The sequence below is a fragment of the Gymnogyps californianus genome, chromosome 1 (assembly GCF_018139145.2).
Source record: "Gymnogyps californianus isolate 813 chromosome 1, ASM1813914v2, whole genome shotgun sequence".
Taxonomy (NCBI): Eukaryota; Metazoa; Chordata; class Aves; order Accipitriformes; family Cathartidae; genus Gymnogyps; species Gymnogyps californianus.
Genome location: NC_059471.1, coordinates 84,254,383 through 84,271,564, shown reverse-complemented (window position 1 = coordinate 84,271,564; position 17,182 = coordinate 84,254,383). Strand labels below are relative to the sequence as shown.

At 36.7% G+C, this 17,182-nt stretch overlaps 1 protein-coding gene across 3 annotated transcripts in view; it reads left to right on the top strand.

Annotated features, from left to right (window-relative positions):
• The window catches only part of AP1S2 (adaptor related protein complex 1 subunit sigma 2), a 32,110-nt gene extending 14,940 nt beyond the window's left edge, over positions 1-17,170 (top strand). Inside the window, exons 5-6 of one of the 3 annotated variants that reach the window (XR_007768184.1) lie at positions 4,773-4,867; positions 15,066-15,127. Coding sequence is in view for 2 of the 3 variants with exons in the window: in XM_050915028.1 (XP_050770985.1) it covers positions 15,066-15,113 (48 nt within the window). In the remaining variant the exon portion in view is untranslated. Of the gene's footprint in view, positions 1-4,772; positions 4,868-11,370; positions 12,791-15,065 lie in introns of those variants that run through there. The other 2 variants (XM_050915028.1, XM_050915029.1) reach the window with 2 other exon arrangements.
• The last annotated feature ends 12 nt before the right edge of the window (positions 17,171-17,182 follow it).

Sequence of the window (17,182 nt, the reverse complement as noted above, 5' to 3'; positions counted from 1 at the left end):
TGAAGAATAATAGATATGCTATCAATTAACCTTATTTCCCTTGCTCTTTCAAGCCCTCACCTCATCCTGTATCTAGAAGGGTGCTTAAATTGTTGAAGTCAGCTGACTTGCACTAGATGCTTAGGGTTGCTATGTAGATTTAAGCTTTTAGTTTTAGAATGAGCATCTTTGACTGGAAATGAAAATTTGTTGAATTTCCTGTATATGCCATGAAAATTTTCTTCTTGGAGATGAAATGTGCTAATTGGAAACCATAGGTTTGAAGGTATGCATAATAGTGGAGAGATGGTATTAGGTTGTCCTTGAGATATGACAAAATAAAGGAATGTTAGCATTAGCAATGACAAAAGAAAATCCCTGATCCTTAAGCCTGGAGTGGGTGGGAGTAGAAGAGTTTTTGTCTGATTTAGGAAACAGCCTTTGTAAGCACCTGTTTCTTACTAGTCTCCTGAGAAGCTTGCCATAATTAATGCAATTAATTCAGTCTTCACTTAATGTTAGCTCTTAAATATAGACTACTGAAATAGATTGCCTTCCTAAGTTGGCAGTGACATTATTTGCCTTGGCTATACCTGTATTCCTCTCAATGTGAAACAAGAACGAATAATGAAATCTTTATTATAATGGAGATCTGACTGCCTTGATTGCCGTCTGTTCTTCATGTGTAACTTCTGGCTTGGTTTCAGGTAGTCAGCTTGGTTGGTCAGTTTAAGACTGCAGTTCTTAAGACATGTGTGTGCTTGATTTTAGGCACAGATAATGATCTGTAATTACATTTTAGAAGATATGTATGGGGAGCTATGAGAGTTACCATGAATGAGAAAGGGATATGTTGTTAGTTCATTATTTCAGGATTAGGAAATAGCTACGATCTTTGTGGATTTGGAATCCCTCCCAACTCTTAGAGGATACAGTAAGTTGTGGTAGTCTTTTGGTAGCTGACGCTTTTGTAAAATGCATTTGGACTGCAGTCCCTGAAGGGTGTTGGATATGCAGCAGGAAACAGGTTATAATGCAGTTATTGTTTGATCTTTTGGTTTAAGTATAAAGTGTATGCCTTGTCCATTTATATTGAAGGTGTTGAGACTGATACATTGATCAAAAATAAAGTGAGCTTGTCTATGGTATTGGTTCTAGACATTATTTAAGAACCTGGAATGAAACTATTTCTAGTTTTATGTGATAGGTAAAGTCTATATATAAGCAGAATAAATAAGTCCGATTTGGGAATGTGCATTCAACATAATTACGCTGTTTTTGAGGTATTGCATGTTTTCTTAATTGTGCTATTCAAAATGTAGGTGCTTTTTAAGTAGTAGGTGAGAAAATGCATGCATGTGGAAATGGCTTTTTGTGAGATACTGCGAGTGTGAGGGGTAGGTTCCCCCCCCCCCCCCCCCGTCTTGGGAATAAAAAGTTGAATTGCTTGTTTTTAAAGACTGGCATAGTTTTTCACAAAACATATTACTCAGAAACAAGATAAAGCATATTGAGCCTAAGTGAAGAGGTCAGTTGCTTTTGTGTTCATTTTCCCACATCAATTGAACAGATGGTTATTTTTTGAATGAAGTAGCCCTTGTATACGTGCTTGACTATGGTGGTGCTCTATAACATTGTATATATAATATGCTTCACTTCAGAAGAATTTATTTGCACCTTGTCTTAGGAAAACTTGTTTACTTGTTGTTCAGTTATGATATGGGTTATTCTTGTGGTCATAAAAACTACGCTGCTGCTTAAATTCAGCATTCGCAGGATGGAGAGCAAGGAGATACTAAAGTTACGAAGTGCTTGTGTGGAACTGTGCAAGTGTGGTAGTTCCAAATGTCAGTTAGTTTCAAGCATTGTCATGCTATCATCTATTCATTGGGTGTGTTTTGTGTTAATTACTTTGCTCTTTGTAGCATTCTGTTCAAGTAAAGTGACTTAAAATCTTTATAGAACTGCATTTCTGACTTTATGTTCATGACTATCTTATCATTGATTGTACTATAGACTATTGAGTTTATAAAATTGCTGATAAAACCTGCCAACAGTTTTTTAAGAAGTCATCATAGCTTTATAAATACCTAATATAAATTCAGCTGGACATTATTTAGATGGAATGAACTGTAAGAATACATGTAATCAGGAATCATAGGAACATTGCTTCTCTTTGGAACAAACCTCTAAAGACAACTAGTTGTAAATTTAATAGTAGCCGACAGGTCTGTAAACCTTTCTCAAAGGTGTTTCCGTATTTTTAATAGATATTTTTGAACTGTCCTCCTTGTATTGTGGAGTAGGCTTCTGTTTAAAGTGATGGGAATTGGTCCAGAAAATTAATAGTAGAACCTGCATCTCTGTTTTTCTCCCAAGTAGGAATGGGGGGAGGGGAAGTTAATCTTTTCAGATTTAAATGTCTTCTTGAAAAAGTGGCATTGAGTGTCCAGGAAGTTATTGTATCATACTTCACCCCCTTCCCATTCTCAGAATGCTTTTTTTTTTGGTAACTTCAAGATTTTACTGGTCTGTATGTGAGTCTTTTGATTTTTTTGGAAAAATGCAGTTCAGTATCTTAATGTTCTTTGTGAAGTTTTTTGATTTTCTGGATATGTCTTGATGCTTAGGACTTATCATAGATTTGCAGACTGTGATTTCTAAATGCTTTAGAAATCTAGTTGTCTTATCTATCCTTGCCTTTATGAATTGAAAATGATAAAGCAGTCTGCTTTTCACCTGAGCAGCTTTTGTTCAGACCTGTGAAATATCATTTTAGTAAATCTGTCTCCATAATATTCTCCTTTTTTCCTGACTGTTTTGTTTAGTGTATATGCATGTAAGATGTGAATAATCTTATTCTATTAAAGAAATGAAAAAGCTGATTAGAAGTTCTTAAGACTCAACAAGTTGTGAGAACGGAGTCTTCCACAGAAGTATTAAGAATGCATTCAGTCAGCTTTGCAAATTGAAACATTAGGAAGTTTCAATTATAAGTAAGACAAGTTAGTATAAGTGAAGTCCTTGCTGTCTGGTAACTATTCAGTACCCTCTCTGATGTGAATTCCAGTACTGATCAACAACATCCACTTTGCAAAACTACCTATGAAGTTGATCATTCAGTGATATAAGCAATTCTTGTAGAACTGTTGAGGGTATATTAACAGTACACCACACTCCTCATAGATTATAATTCTATTAAGGGTATATTTATTATCTGTACACTGAACTGATAGATTTTTCTCCAGAGATATTCTTCTGTTGCTGTCTGTAGAAGCACTGTGTCAGGGTGATACAGTGAAAATTTTAGCACTGTTGCATATGCCATAGTTGTTTTCAGGCGCTTAGTTGTGTGCTTTTGGTCAATAAACATAGTAAATTCAATGAAGAATTGCAGAAGACTGCTTGACAGTAAGGAGTATCTTATCTTCAAAATTAGATGCTCTTTCTGAATGAGCACATTAATCTGCATTTTAATAGAACATGTTCCCTGAATCCAGCAGAATGCTGAAAAGAGCAATGTTAATGTTTGGACCTTGAGATAGTGAGGAGACAATTCCATTTTTACTCTGGTGTCTGAGAACTGTCTGAGATGATGTGTCATGTGGCAGTGCTACTACACTTTCCTAAAATTCTCACTACCTGTGAAGATGGCTTTAGAGCACCACAGAATAGTAGGTGAAAAGAATATGAATGCCCCCAGGAGGCGTCCGATTGTGTTCGGTTTTTAGATTCTCATTTCTTTGTGGTCTTATCTGTGTGTTGTACAGATGTCAGGCACATTGCTGGTATGTGTTTTGGGGCTTCTATTTATTATTTTTGAGGGAGAAGCTATGTTTTTTGTTGCCAAGCCGTCTAGCAACAGCAGTAGTTCTGGTGATGGATATCAAGATGCATTAAAAGTGTATATATTTTAAATCTTACACTGAAAATTTGATTTTCAAAAGGCAAAAAAAAAAAGTCTGAGAGGACCTATCGTTCACAATTCTTTGAGAAATCTAAGTATGTTTGATTAACAGATGGATTAAAGTGAAAATGTTCAACTTTTTGCACCAAGCATTACTACATGAAAATAACTGGCTTATCACATACAGCTCAGCAAGTAACGATGACTTAGTAGTAAATATGATTACATAGCTCGAGTTGAATTGTTTAAATTACTTCAGGGATGGTAGGTAGATAAGTTGAATGAAGCTCTTATTTCCCTTCATGGAACAAATCTTACTTTAATATTGATGTTAGTAATAATACTGTGTGAAACTTAGTCATTGAATTAAATATATGTAAATTTGGTAGCATCTTACTCTGTTATGCTCTCAATCTGTTACAATAATGAACAACTGATCTTAAGTTCTGTTTTAAAAAAAATCTTTGCATTAATACTCCTTCAAGCACAGGTGAAGCTTTCTAAACAACTCTCTAGAACTTGTTTCTTTTAAGGTACTAATATCCTTTATCTTGTTAAGAAATGAAAAATAACAGGTTTTTTAATGCATCTGCTTGGAGTTTTTGAACAGATGTTTTTTACTGATGCCTTTCTGTTGTTTGCTTTCTTAACAGTGGACTTTTAATAGGACCTAATAAAATTGTATTAACTTAAAGAATAACAATAGCTGAAACACATTTGAGTGAAATAACTGAATTTACTTTTGTATATAGTTTAGAATATTTTCTAACTTTTGTTTTAAATAGAAATAAGCTATAAATAATCGGGTGGGTGTTGTTTTTGTTTTGTTTTTTTAATTAAGTAGTTGGTATTACATTTTCACTGCTGCTTGATTTTGTGTTTGTAGAGCCAGAATGAAGACTGGGGAGGTTTGTCTGAGGATATCTTATGATTAAGAGCAATCTAAGGCATTAGCCCTTTTGACCCCCATCTAAATGATTGGTAACTACCAAATTTACCATTTTGGTGGCATGGATTAAATGGGTGCTATGCAAAGACTGCTGCACGTGTAATTAAGTCCTTGCAAGGGTAAACAGAAAATGGGTGATGGGCTTAACTTTCTGCAACACTTGCATGATGGTCTTTGAAGAGTGCTTTGAGTGTTCCCTTTTATTTTCCTTTTTTGTACTAACCGCATCAACTTGAAGTGTCTGACTTCTACTAGCTTTCTTTGGTGTTGATAATTAAGTGGGATAATGCAAGTTAGAGAAATGGATACCGAAACTAATAACTAAACAGATGTTTGGCTTTGTTTACTTACAATCAACCCATCTAAATGTGTATTTACTGGAAAATGAGCTGTTTACATCTGCTGTGCAAAGAAAATGGGCCCTAAAAAGACTGGGTGCTGCTGCAATTGACTGTATATCATGTGCCGGATGCTGCATGACAGAACAAAGCTTATTTGCATATATAGTGCATTGCAACATATTTTGTCCAAAGCATAAGTGGAATACATTGTGGCAGTCCTACTAATAAAGGTAAGATTTTATTTTACATAAGGCAAGTTTAAAACACACATGAAAATGATTTGCTGGAGAAAACTTAATTAGTCTGCTGCTTATTTGATATCACGATAAACAAGTAGTTCAGTAAACAAATTGGCTTTTGTAATGTGGAACTGCAGTAATAGATCTAATTTCATATGCAGCTTTATAAATATCAGGATTTAGTTTCCAGACAAAAGAAAATTATTGTAATAGACAAAAAGATTTTGTAACAGGTTCAAAATTAAATTTACTGTTTGTGTATGGCTATTTTTACCATTTAAAAGTTACCTGGTATATGATACAGCTTTTGATCTGTGTTGGGGAGTGGGGAGTAGCTAATAACCTGCTTGCGTATTAGACCCGTAGAATTAGGGCAGCCAACAAGTCATTTGTTCAAAATAGAATTTCTTATATGAGTTTGGACATATTCTAAAACAACGATAAGAAAACCTAAATGCTCAAGCTTGATTTTTGCCACAGTTTTTTCCCCATGTTTATTGCTTTTTCCCTCCTCTTCATGATAACAAGTTCATGTACGAAGAGTGTGATTCTCATGGTGAGGTTAGTATTAATACTGTGATGATAAAGTTTCCTTGTGAATAAAACTTTAAAAAGTATTTATATTGTTTGGGACCTATGCTAAGCACAGAGCTTTTACTTAGGAGTCTTAATCTTTTTTGTTGTCTTAGATGGCTACAAAGACCAATTCTGGAACATGCAAGCTCAGGCTTAGAGAATTCTGTGTGAATCCAGTTTACTTGTCTACAGTATGTCCGTGATGAATTCTATGTATGGGCACATTTTTAGTTGAAGAAATGTGCTTTGTCCCCATTAATTTAAACACAGTGGCATGGTAAGATGCCCATGGGATGCTTCTTCCTGGCTTGTACTGTTCCCTGGAAGGAGTGAAGGCATAGTCGCTGTGTACAGAGCTTAATTTAGACGACTGTCATGACTCCACAGAATATGGAGAAATGGGGATGGCATCTGCTGGGGTGAGTGGAGAGGGACAGATAGATGGTTGTACATAATAAGAGATGGGGATAGTTTGCCTGCAGGAAGGGACTGCAGCTTGAATATAGGAATGAAGATCATCTGTGGTAAAGAAAGATCTCCTGAGGTAAAGAAGGTTGTCTTTGGGCAAGGGGAGGAGTTTGACTCATATAGCTTCTGTGCTTGGATTAACTTGATACTTAACTAATAGGTTATACAGCTTCCAATTACTTAATCTGTGTTACTCTATCAAGCATAAACAAGCACTAAATGAGTAGAATTTGGTTTTTTTGAGGGCTGTTTCAGAGAGATTTGCTTGTAAACTAGGATGTTGAGTTCTACATGTGCTGTATGGCAAATGTAATAAGCCATATATTCAGAAGTGGTCTTTTCCATACAGAATTTGGTTAAATTTAAGGTGAGCCTTGTATAATGTTGAAAAACCTAAGTGGTATACAACTAGACAGGGTGAAATCTTTTTATTTTACACTCAAGTTCTACTGAATAGAACTTGTGCTTTCTATCAAGAGCAGTTTACAGGTGGTAAAGTCATGGTCTTGAGTCAGGGTGCAGTTTCCTCATCACCTAAAACCATGCTGACAGTGACTCTTGTTGAGAAGGCCAGATCCATTCCTGCTGCCACCTTAGTGGTGGCACTTGTGTTGATCCACTTGCCCTATGATTATGTGGCTCCTAGCTTGTTAGCTAAAATCTGAGAATATGCAGGGGAGCATGAGGGAAGTGCCAGGAGGAGGAAAGCAGTGGCGTTGAAAAGGGAAGTAAAAGGCAGCTGCTTTTGGTGGCAGCCAGGACTTCTGCTAAAGCTAATAGTGTAACTTAAATTACGTTTTATTTTTAACAATTCCCAGTGTATCTAAGTGTTTTAAAAAGCCAGTGTTCATCACGTATCTTGTCTTGACTCATGTCTTCTGTGAATCCCCAAGTCAGCTAGCATAGTTAGGTAAGTTCTAATTTACCTGTCTCATGCTGCACCCCTGCCGTTGGCCTTGCCACTCATAGGAGTGTGGCAAGGAGCTTCAGCAGCAGTATTGACTTATGGAGTTTTCAGTTGTCCTTTCCCTCCCTCTTTCCTTTGTGCCAGAGAAACTATTTATATGACCATTCTAGAACTGGATTTCAGATCCATTTAAACTGATCTGATTTAAATTGCTCATTTCTAAAAACATATAGTCAGCAGCTTTTCTTTTCCATGTTTACAACTTGGTCCTGCAAACATTTATCCAAACAACTATAAGAAGGCAAAGTGCTGTGGAAGCAGGAAGGAAGGGGAATGCTTAAATGCCATTGCCATGGAAGCTGAATGATATTGGATGTGACATGGCTTGTTACGGCAATATATTCTGGTCATCCCTTCAAAGATACAGCCTTGCAGTTCAAGAAATGGTTCCTTAAGCAAAGGGGAATAAGTAATGCAAACCTGTAGCTGCAGTGCTGGAAGAAAATGGAAGAAAACATTAATGAATCCTTATGTGCGTAGTTTGGCAATCTGCCAAACATACAGACACTGTGGGATTATCTGATGAAGAACTCTGATTTGTAATAATTTTGGCTCTAGCTCCACAATACAAAGTGTTCAGCAGTAGTATTTGCTTAAAGCATTTATGTTTTTATGGTGGGGAAGTGGAGCCTCCAGTGGATGCTTAGAACCATCCTTACCCTTAAAGATTAGACTGTCAATTCTTCATAGCTCACTGCGTAACAACTGATTGGCAGGTATAAAGCACTGCCTCCTGGAGCAATTATCACCTCTGATCCAGCAGATCAGAATAGCAACTAAGAAGCAGGAAGCACCCACTATTATCCAGTTAGAGTACATGAAGTTTCCACTGATACCTTTACTTCTGCTTTTGAGAGGGAGGCAGGCAGGCCGGCCACTGCTGATCTTATGTCACATCCTTCTGCTCTGGTCTGTTGAGGTGATGTTTTAGAGCCAAAGTGTGTACATATGCTAGGTTGTTTTGCTGAAAAACACTTGCATGATGACTGTTGCTGTTTCAGCAGCAACAATACTCTAGTTGAGTATTGTGTTGACTAATTTGCACCAATCTTGAAGATTTCTTTTTTTTTGTCCTCTCTGTATAGGAAGCTACACACAAGATCTTGACTTGGAGTTGGCATTGATGTAGGATTGTTCTTTGTTTTTGAACAGCTTCATAGTTAATATTTGTCTTTGAACATGTTCAAGACCTCATGGGTGTTTCTAGGCTCTCTGAGAAAACACTTTGCTCTCCTTTGAAAGTAAAGTAGAATTTTCCCAATAACCATGTAATTGGAGTTTCTGTTAGCTAACCAAAGATTGGGAAACAGATACTCTGCTATTTTGAAATCCCTGAAAAGGGAAGTGAACATCAGGAATTTCTTAAAGCAGCCTTTCGTTAGAAATATTTTCTAATAAAGATTCAGAAGTAAAGTATAAAAGTAATTGCTTCTGCAGCATTGCTAAATAAGTGCAATAAGTGATGGTCTCAGACGTCCTCAGTGGGGTACAGAGGTCTCACTGAGACTGCAGTGTTTTCCATCTCACAATATTGCTGTGTTATCGCGTCATATCTCAGTTACTGTTGTCTTCCATTTAATCTTTTAGATTCACCTCCTACAATGTCAGTTTATTGCTAGCCTAGTTGCAGGAGGTGTTTACATGTTTTGTAAGCTAAAAAGCCACCAGGAGCAAAATAACCACTTTCTTCCTATTGTTATCTGACAATCTATCTTACTTTATCAGTAGATAATAAGTTTCTGTCAAGATGAGACACTAATCCCATAACAGTAATTTCAGTCAATCATCTAATTTTGTGTACCAGGATTTTCACATCAAAGACAGTTAATTCCTCAAGTTATAAACCATTGAAAAGATGAACAGGGCGGGGAATACCCTGGGAGGAGTGTGTGGGAGAGAAGTCTGGAAAGTACTGAAAGGTAACAAGTGGATAAACATGAAATGAACACTTCCATGTCCTTATTTGTTGATACCAGTTGTGTAAAAGGGAACGTGGTCAGTGCTTCCAGGCCAAAGAGTGTGCTAAAGAATGTGTGCAGCCTGGGATGATCTTTGAACACGACAGTGAACGGTAATCAGCCTTGTAGCAGTGCTAGAAAATGAGCTGTTCTCATTCTTCTTTCTGCCCAGAGAGCTATTGTAAAATTAAGGAGAAATCTGTTACAAGATTTGACAGGCATTTCAGTGAAGACACCAACTTTGGTGGATCCAGGTTTCCAAGGGTGAAACACTGGAAGACACGAGTGGTTTTTTTTTTTGAGGAGGAGGAGAATCACAGTCACATGTGTGCTTGTATGTTCCAGGTAAAAACTGAAAATATGAAACTGTAAAAATTGGGCATTTGAAATTGTTACAATGTGCCTGTTTTTCAGTTGTCTTCATGAATCTGTTTCATGCCAGTAGTGTTAAGTAAAGCAGAAGTTTTCCATAAGTACCTCTCTGGGAATTTTTTTGCCTGTGGAGGCTCCAGCAGTTCTAGAGTTAATATTTTCTTTTTAGTCAAAGCTTCTACTCCTTGGGGCTAGTACTGTATACCACTGTCATGCAGTTCCTTTTCCAGTTAGGAATATGCCTCAGCATTTTGTTTTTAAGGTAGGCTGACATTTGACTTAAGCAGTAAAAGAGGTTTTAAGAGTTAAAATTTACATTTGTAATTCTCTTTTATATATCAAATTCTTTTGAGTTCTACCGAAAAATCACAGCAGACTTCATACAACTTATTTGCAACTGTCGCTGAGCTATAGGTGCTATTATTTTGAGAACTACTGGATTTGTAGTTGGCTTGTTCAGAATAATTTTAACTACTATGGAATAATGTTCAGATCACTGATACTGAAAAGCAGTATAAATCCTGTAAAGCTTCTAGGATATTTTTGTTGTGCTTTTTTGTAATTGGAGATTAGAGTTTAAAAATATACAAGCTTGAACATGTGGATAAACTGAGATGGCACAGAGGAAATTGTTAGGTTTAGAAGTCATGGGAACTTTCTCAGTTCTGTTGTAGGACTTCTATAATTTTGGGGGGGTGGGATGCTAAAATAGATTGAAGATTTTAAGTGGTACATCATGAAAGATGGTAACTGATATGCAGAGTTGTGTTTTGTGCCTTTTTTTTTTTTTCCCCTCCCAGAAGATGTGTAATGGGCGTATGTGGGGCTGATACTCCTAAATTGCTATTACTCCATTAAAAATGTCCTCATCTGTCTTCAGGGCACTGATCTTAATACAAAAAAATTGAATATTGCTTGCTTTCTAACTCATCTTTCAATAGATTGTATACTAATGTTCATGCTAATAATATAAGAGTGAGTTCAGCGGCATAATTCAAAAGCAAAGGAAACTTTGCCTGCTGTGAGAGGTGTCTCAGATACCTGCCATCTTTTAAACAGGCACTCTTTGATAGAAAGATAGTTTTTGTCACAAGTAATGCCACTGCTGTACTACCCTGGCACGGTGCTGCTCACAACTGTGTTCTAGAGGCCTGTTACCAGTGTGTGTTTATCAGAGCAGATATGGTAGGTGATGTCAAAATTTCACTTAGCCCAGTGCCCTGTCTCTGACAGTAGCCAACGGTCAGTGTCTACTGAAGAGGCTAGAATGGAGCAAATATATAGGGTGGTCCATCTCTGGAACAGTATCTCAGCTTCAAACAATTTTTGGCTGAGAAAAAGCTCTGACCTTATGTAATACAGTAATTGTGATGTGAAGTTGTCCTGTATGTTGTTGGACCCAGCATGCAAGTATAGGGGGGGTAAAATGATGGTTCTCCCCCTGCCCTTCCCTCCTCCCCCCCGGAGGTCTAGAGTAGTCAAAAATACAATATTGTATTTCTGTATCAAATGTCCTTTTCATGTCAGAGATACAATAGTGAGATAACTTTTTGTTTTCTTGCATATCTGTCCACCTTTCTATTATGTATAAGAATATGTACATTTCTTTTGTAGCCACGTCATGAATACTTTAATGTCCCAGTGTACTAAATGGCTTCATTCATCATGCATGCAGAATTTCAGAGGAGATAGACCTGTGACTTACTCATGGCAGAACATTATCATCAGCTTGGTGAATCCAGTCATCTTGAATCTAATAGAATACCACAACCATTCTCTGCTGTTGTACTTTCCTCTTCCCCCTCTGTTTTACAGTGTTGTCTCTTCATGTCTCATTTCAACAGAACTTGTGCTTGTTGGCATATGGTTTAACTTTTTTATTGTGTGTAAGCTTGAAGTCTTATGCTTAAAAGTTCTGTAGAATTTTCTGACCTAAACATCTATATACTGCAACACCTATGCTGTAACATTACTTGACCTGTGTTTGTTTTAAATAAGTTGTGGTGGTATTTAAACATACACTTAAAACCTGTAGATGAAGTTAATATTTATAGAGAAACTAGTGAAGAAGTAGTAGTTTGTGAAATGTGTATACACACAAGTATTAAATGATGTTACACCCAATTCTACACAGACCTTGCATCTTAATTAAAGATGCACATACCAGTATCCTTTTCTGAGACTGGCACGATAGTGTGACTTACCTTATAAAGAGGAGGAAGGCAGAATTGATTAGGGCAAAGAGAATGACTTATGTAAATCTGAAGTTACAACATTTTTATTTAAATGTTCAAAACATTCTTGTGGGTAGTTGAACAATATCTGCCACTGAAGGCAAGAACAAGTTCATTGCTTTACAAATGGTTAGGGTTGGAAAGATTTTTTTTTAAGTCCATTAACAACATACTTGAAATATGTCTCCTTCAATTGGCATTTCCAGTTTTAAGTGGAGACTACCTTGTATATCAGAGAACTGCCACGAGGATGAATGATAAGTACCTTTCAATTAAAAAATGTGGGCAGAGTGAGAGGGCATGTATTGCATCCTCTGTTTGCCTAGTAGAAGCAAATAATTTGTAACCTAAAACCAATGCAGTTTTTGAAAATAGTTTAAAATTTAATTAGCAAGGAGGTGGTTACTGAGATTAACCACAAACAGCTAGTTCCACGTACTATATGTGGTAATGCACTACCTTTCAAATGTTAAACTGACATAAAAATGGGACATTTAGGGGGTTAGACAAAAGATGTGGATTGGACTTGCAGCATTCTGAAATCTCAGAAAACAAGATCATAGGAGTGGTTTTCCATTTCCAAGTTTGCCTTTTTTCTGTAAGACATTAACACTGTGTTTGAATGTCTGGTTAATGCTGCTTTAGCCTGCATTATTTCATGCCTGTTGGCTTAAAATGCTGTGCATTGAGCTGTAATGAGATGCTGTTTTTCTTGTTATCTGTATACAGCTGCTTGCTTCTAAATGACTAGGTAATGAATTAGCTTTCCTGGCATGTTTGAAATAAAGTATTGCATGCACTTTTGTCTCATGTGAATGACTTTTTTTCCTCATCTGTGTTCTGATATATTTCAAATTTGCATTGTTTGCCTTCGGTGATTCTGAGCTGCGGGTAGTGTATAATATTGCAGAATGTTTTCCATAACAATTGGATAAAATGTTTGACACTTCCTAAAACAAATAATGTGAACAAAACATAATTCATTCCATTTGTTTCTTAAAAGTCATAATTGATAAAATTATTCCTCTAGCAAAACACATTAGCCTTTAGGTGCTCCTTTTGAGATTATATTGTTGATGTGCCTCAAGGTTACTGCTGTAGTATTAAAAAATTAAAATCTTACTGAGTTTTAGTGGTGAGGTATCTGTGGACAAGTAGCCATTGTCCTTGAAATACATTGCTTTAAATTCATTGTTGGCCAATGACCTTGATTTACTTGAAGAAATTTAATCTTTATTTACTATATGCCTGTTGAAAATTACCTACAACTTTGAATTGGCTGTGGAGACTAATACTAAACTGCTTTAAAGATAGTAGCAGCAGTGCACTGTATTTCTTCATAGCTATTGAGCAACTTTTTTTCAGGTAATTTAGTAAATACGCCGTTTTACCACTGAGTAACTGTAAGTGTCCACTGCTGTCTAATCAATTTAAAACTGTGAAAAGTTGTTTTATTACAAATATTTTCAAGACCCTGAAATGCTTGAGAAGTTACATTCTGTTAGAATACTGAGTTCTGCTGCTATAGTTAAGAATGTAGGATTCTTTTGAGTAAAATGCTTTAAGTTGGTGGATAGGGGAGACGCATGTCCTCTAAAATGAATGCAACAAAGTAATCTGGGAATATAATAGAACAGGTTATATTAAAAATGCTACATAGCCTTTTCTTCAATCACTGTCTCCTTTGGGGGGATTTGTGTTAAAATACACATGTAAATCTTTAATCCTGCCATCCTGTCTGGCTTTATCAAGGTCAGTGCAGTTCTAAGAATATTTAAATATTGCATCAGTGAGAAAAAACTCACTATATCTTTAATACACCGAGTATCTTGTTTCCAGTTTTAACTTGCCTTTTTCTTGCAATTTCTTACTTGCTGTGGGATTTTGGAAGCCATCTTGAAGTGCTCAGAGGTGGCCTGTTCCAAGCACTGACTGACTTTCAAATGAAGTTGCCTTTAAAATATCATAGCTCGTTCCTTCACTACTAAATCACCTTATACATGAACTGAATGAGGATTGTAAACTCGGATCATTTTGTGCTACATAGTCAAGGTTGATAGAGACAATGTTCTGGTGGTGTTTGCAAGATTTAACGTGTTTGTTGTGTTTTACTGACAATTTTTTTCTAATAAATATTTAGAAGAACAGTTGAAAAATAATTTGTTTGCTGCCTTAACTATTATCTGCCTTTTTTTCTGCTTCATGACATGTCTTGTTTTAGGATGCTAAAGTAAGTTTATTCATACTCTGGATACTAAACTGTTTATGTTTCCGTAAGGACACAGTATCCCTTTTTCTTTACTATAATATTGTTAATAATTATGGAAAAGGACAGCCTAATGTTTCTAATTAAACTACTGTTTCTTTTCAGATGCTATAGGAATAACGAATACAAATCTGATAACAACCCTCTGGAATTTTGTATTAAACAACTTGCTCTGAATCTAAACAAAGCTTTTTAAGATTAGAATTAACCTAAAACTTTATGCCTGGTGTGGAATAATACAATTCCAATCCTGGCAATTCCTTCACTTCTGTAGGGGTCAGTTTATTGACACTAGGTATACCAAGGTACCTTGACCTGGTTTTATGAACTAAGCATGGGACGGTGTAAAAAATCTAGACTCTTTCTGAAGAGCTTAAGGGATACTGTATCTTAGTTGCATCAGTCATTTCATTCATCCATTTATTGATTCTTCCCTAACAGATTTTTGAGACCCATGAAACAATTCACCACAAAAATCACTGACTCCATTGCAAGATGCTTCCCTATCCCTCCCCAATTCATATCTCTGTTACTGGGTTGTGATTTGTTCCCTGCTGGTACATCTGAATTGCTTTATTTTTATTATGCTTGAGGGCAATAAAATCTACCAGCTATTCCTGTGAACCATGACAATCTAATTAACAGCTCTTTGAAAAGTGTGGCTAATACCATGTTTGCAAACTGCAGTACTTTTCATGTCTTTCAGCTTTTCCTTTTTAATTAAGCATCTTTCGTACTAACTTACGTATGGTACTGTTCAATAGAAGCACAGGGTCCATTTACCACTGTCTCAAATTTTCCCTCCATAGGAAGCAGAGACCCCACGTAGTGTACTTGAAGAAATTGGATTGACATAAATCTTCACTTCAGCTGATGACATCTCAGTGTTTCATACTGTAAATGTTCACTGCCTTCATTGTAATGTTTAGCTAATGGTGTAAGATGCTGTTTGTCAGTATTACTGTTTTGCTAAGCTGCTTCATTCAGGCCTACAAGAAAAATACTCCTTTGAAAAGTGAACAAGGAACTAAAGTCCAGAAATCATAAATGAAAGGGAATTAGATTTAAATTGACTCAGTGTCTCCCTTCACTGCATTTATAGGAAAATTGCATTTGACTTCAATAAGCGTACTGTTTTTTATAAGCAAACTTGACTTCAGGAAATAAATGTATCATTATGACATAGCATATCTAAATGAAAAGAAACTACATGGACAACTCCAAATGTGAGATGTTATGGTGTAGAAATTGTGTTTATGCAACCAAAGACTTTCGTTCATCTACATTTTAGTCACCACTTGTGATAATTCTGCTTGTTTCAGTTGATGCATAAAGATTGGAAATACCTGTTTACTACTGAATTTGTCATTATACCAAAGAATCCTCTTAGGATCTGCATATCAAACTGGTAACAACTGTTAAGGTGATACTGCTTTTTGCAAGAAAACTGCAAACTGATCAACTCACTAGAAATGAAGGTGTATTAAAGTGTAGCTACATTGAGCAAAACTGTGCAAGTTACTATGCTAAAAAGGGAATGCATGTAGTAGGGAAAAAAAAAAAAGGAAAAATCCAAACATGGAGACTGTTTTTAGATCAGATATTAGCTTGCTCTGAACATAAACACAAGGAGGGGGGTAGGCTTTCTGACACTATAGAGAGGTGCATAATGAAAATTGGATACTTTTGAAGATGGGAAAGGAGGAGCTTTACAAAAGGGACTTACTATCTTTCAAACTCTACAAATTAATTTGTATTTATTGGTGTTTTATAGTTATGCTTTACTGGGTGTATAGGTACCTTTAAAAGGAAAAAAAACACACTAAGTGTCAATGTCATTTTAACTGCTTTTCTTGACTTACACCTTTAACATGTGGTGCATCCCTATGAAGCTCCTGTGTGATAGGCAGTTGAACCACCTGATTTGCAGTGAGAGCTTTTAAATATTAGATTTGTATAGTAGGTTCACTGCAAACCATGTAAAGTGGTATCAAGTAATATTTTGACACTTCTAGTAGACTTTCAGTAACTATAAACTGAATTATAATTCCCCTGTTTCACTTGAAGAAATTTGATTCATGTATGCTTTTGAGTTTTGAGGCAGTAGTGCCACACTTTGGAGTAGCCAGGTTCTGCTGTGTGTCTGCGTGGTCCCTGAGAAGGCGGGGCTGTTCCCCTCCCCAGCACCTTCACTCCCGCAGTCAATGTTTTGGCTTGTTCACTGGAGTAAGCAGTGCCACGTTTTCACAAAACCTAGCTTTGGCGTTGTTGCTGGAAGCTGTCACGCACTGCTAGGGTAAGCATTTACACAGCCATCTGGAGAGCTAGACTGTGAGCTTGATGCGATCTGAGTTGGATTTAACCCACCAGGAAAGGCTCAGCGTTGCCGCTTGCAAGTCCCCTGATCCAGATCCGGGTATAAATGCTTGTGGGAGCAGAAGGGCCTGCTGGGGCAGGGGTGGGTCTGCAGGCTTCTGGGGCAGTGCCAGGGTGGGGCCTGTGAACTGAGGGTGTTAGAACTTGTCTACTTCACGCCCTGTGAACTCACCGTGTTAGAACTTGTCTACTTCACGCCCTTTCTGGGATTTAAACATACCAGATTGCTAGAGACCGTTTTTATCCTAGGGCACGCAAAAGCAGTGGTTGGCATTTCCCCAGTGCACAACATGCAGGGATAGGTGAGGATAAAGTGGTAGCAGAATGACCCTGTGTGTGAGATTGAAGTGGTAAAATTACCTTAGTTTGAGTCAAACCCGAAGCAATTTTGTATGTATTAAACATGTTTTTAAAGCTTACACTGTCACTTGTATGTGCTTGGCTGGATTAAGCTTTGTTGTGATTGTGACAAATAAACTGTTTGAGCTCTGTCTGTCGCATTGGTTTAGTTGTAATAAATGTCCATTTTTACACCATTGCTGTGTGTTCA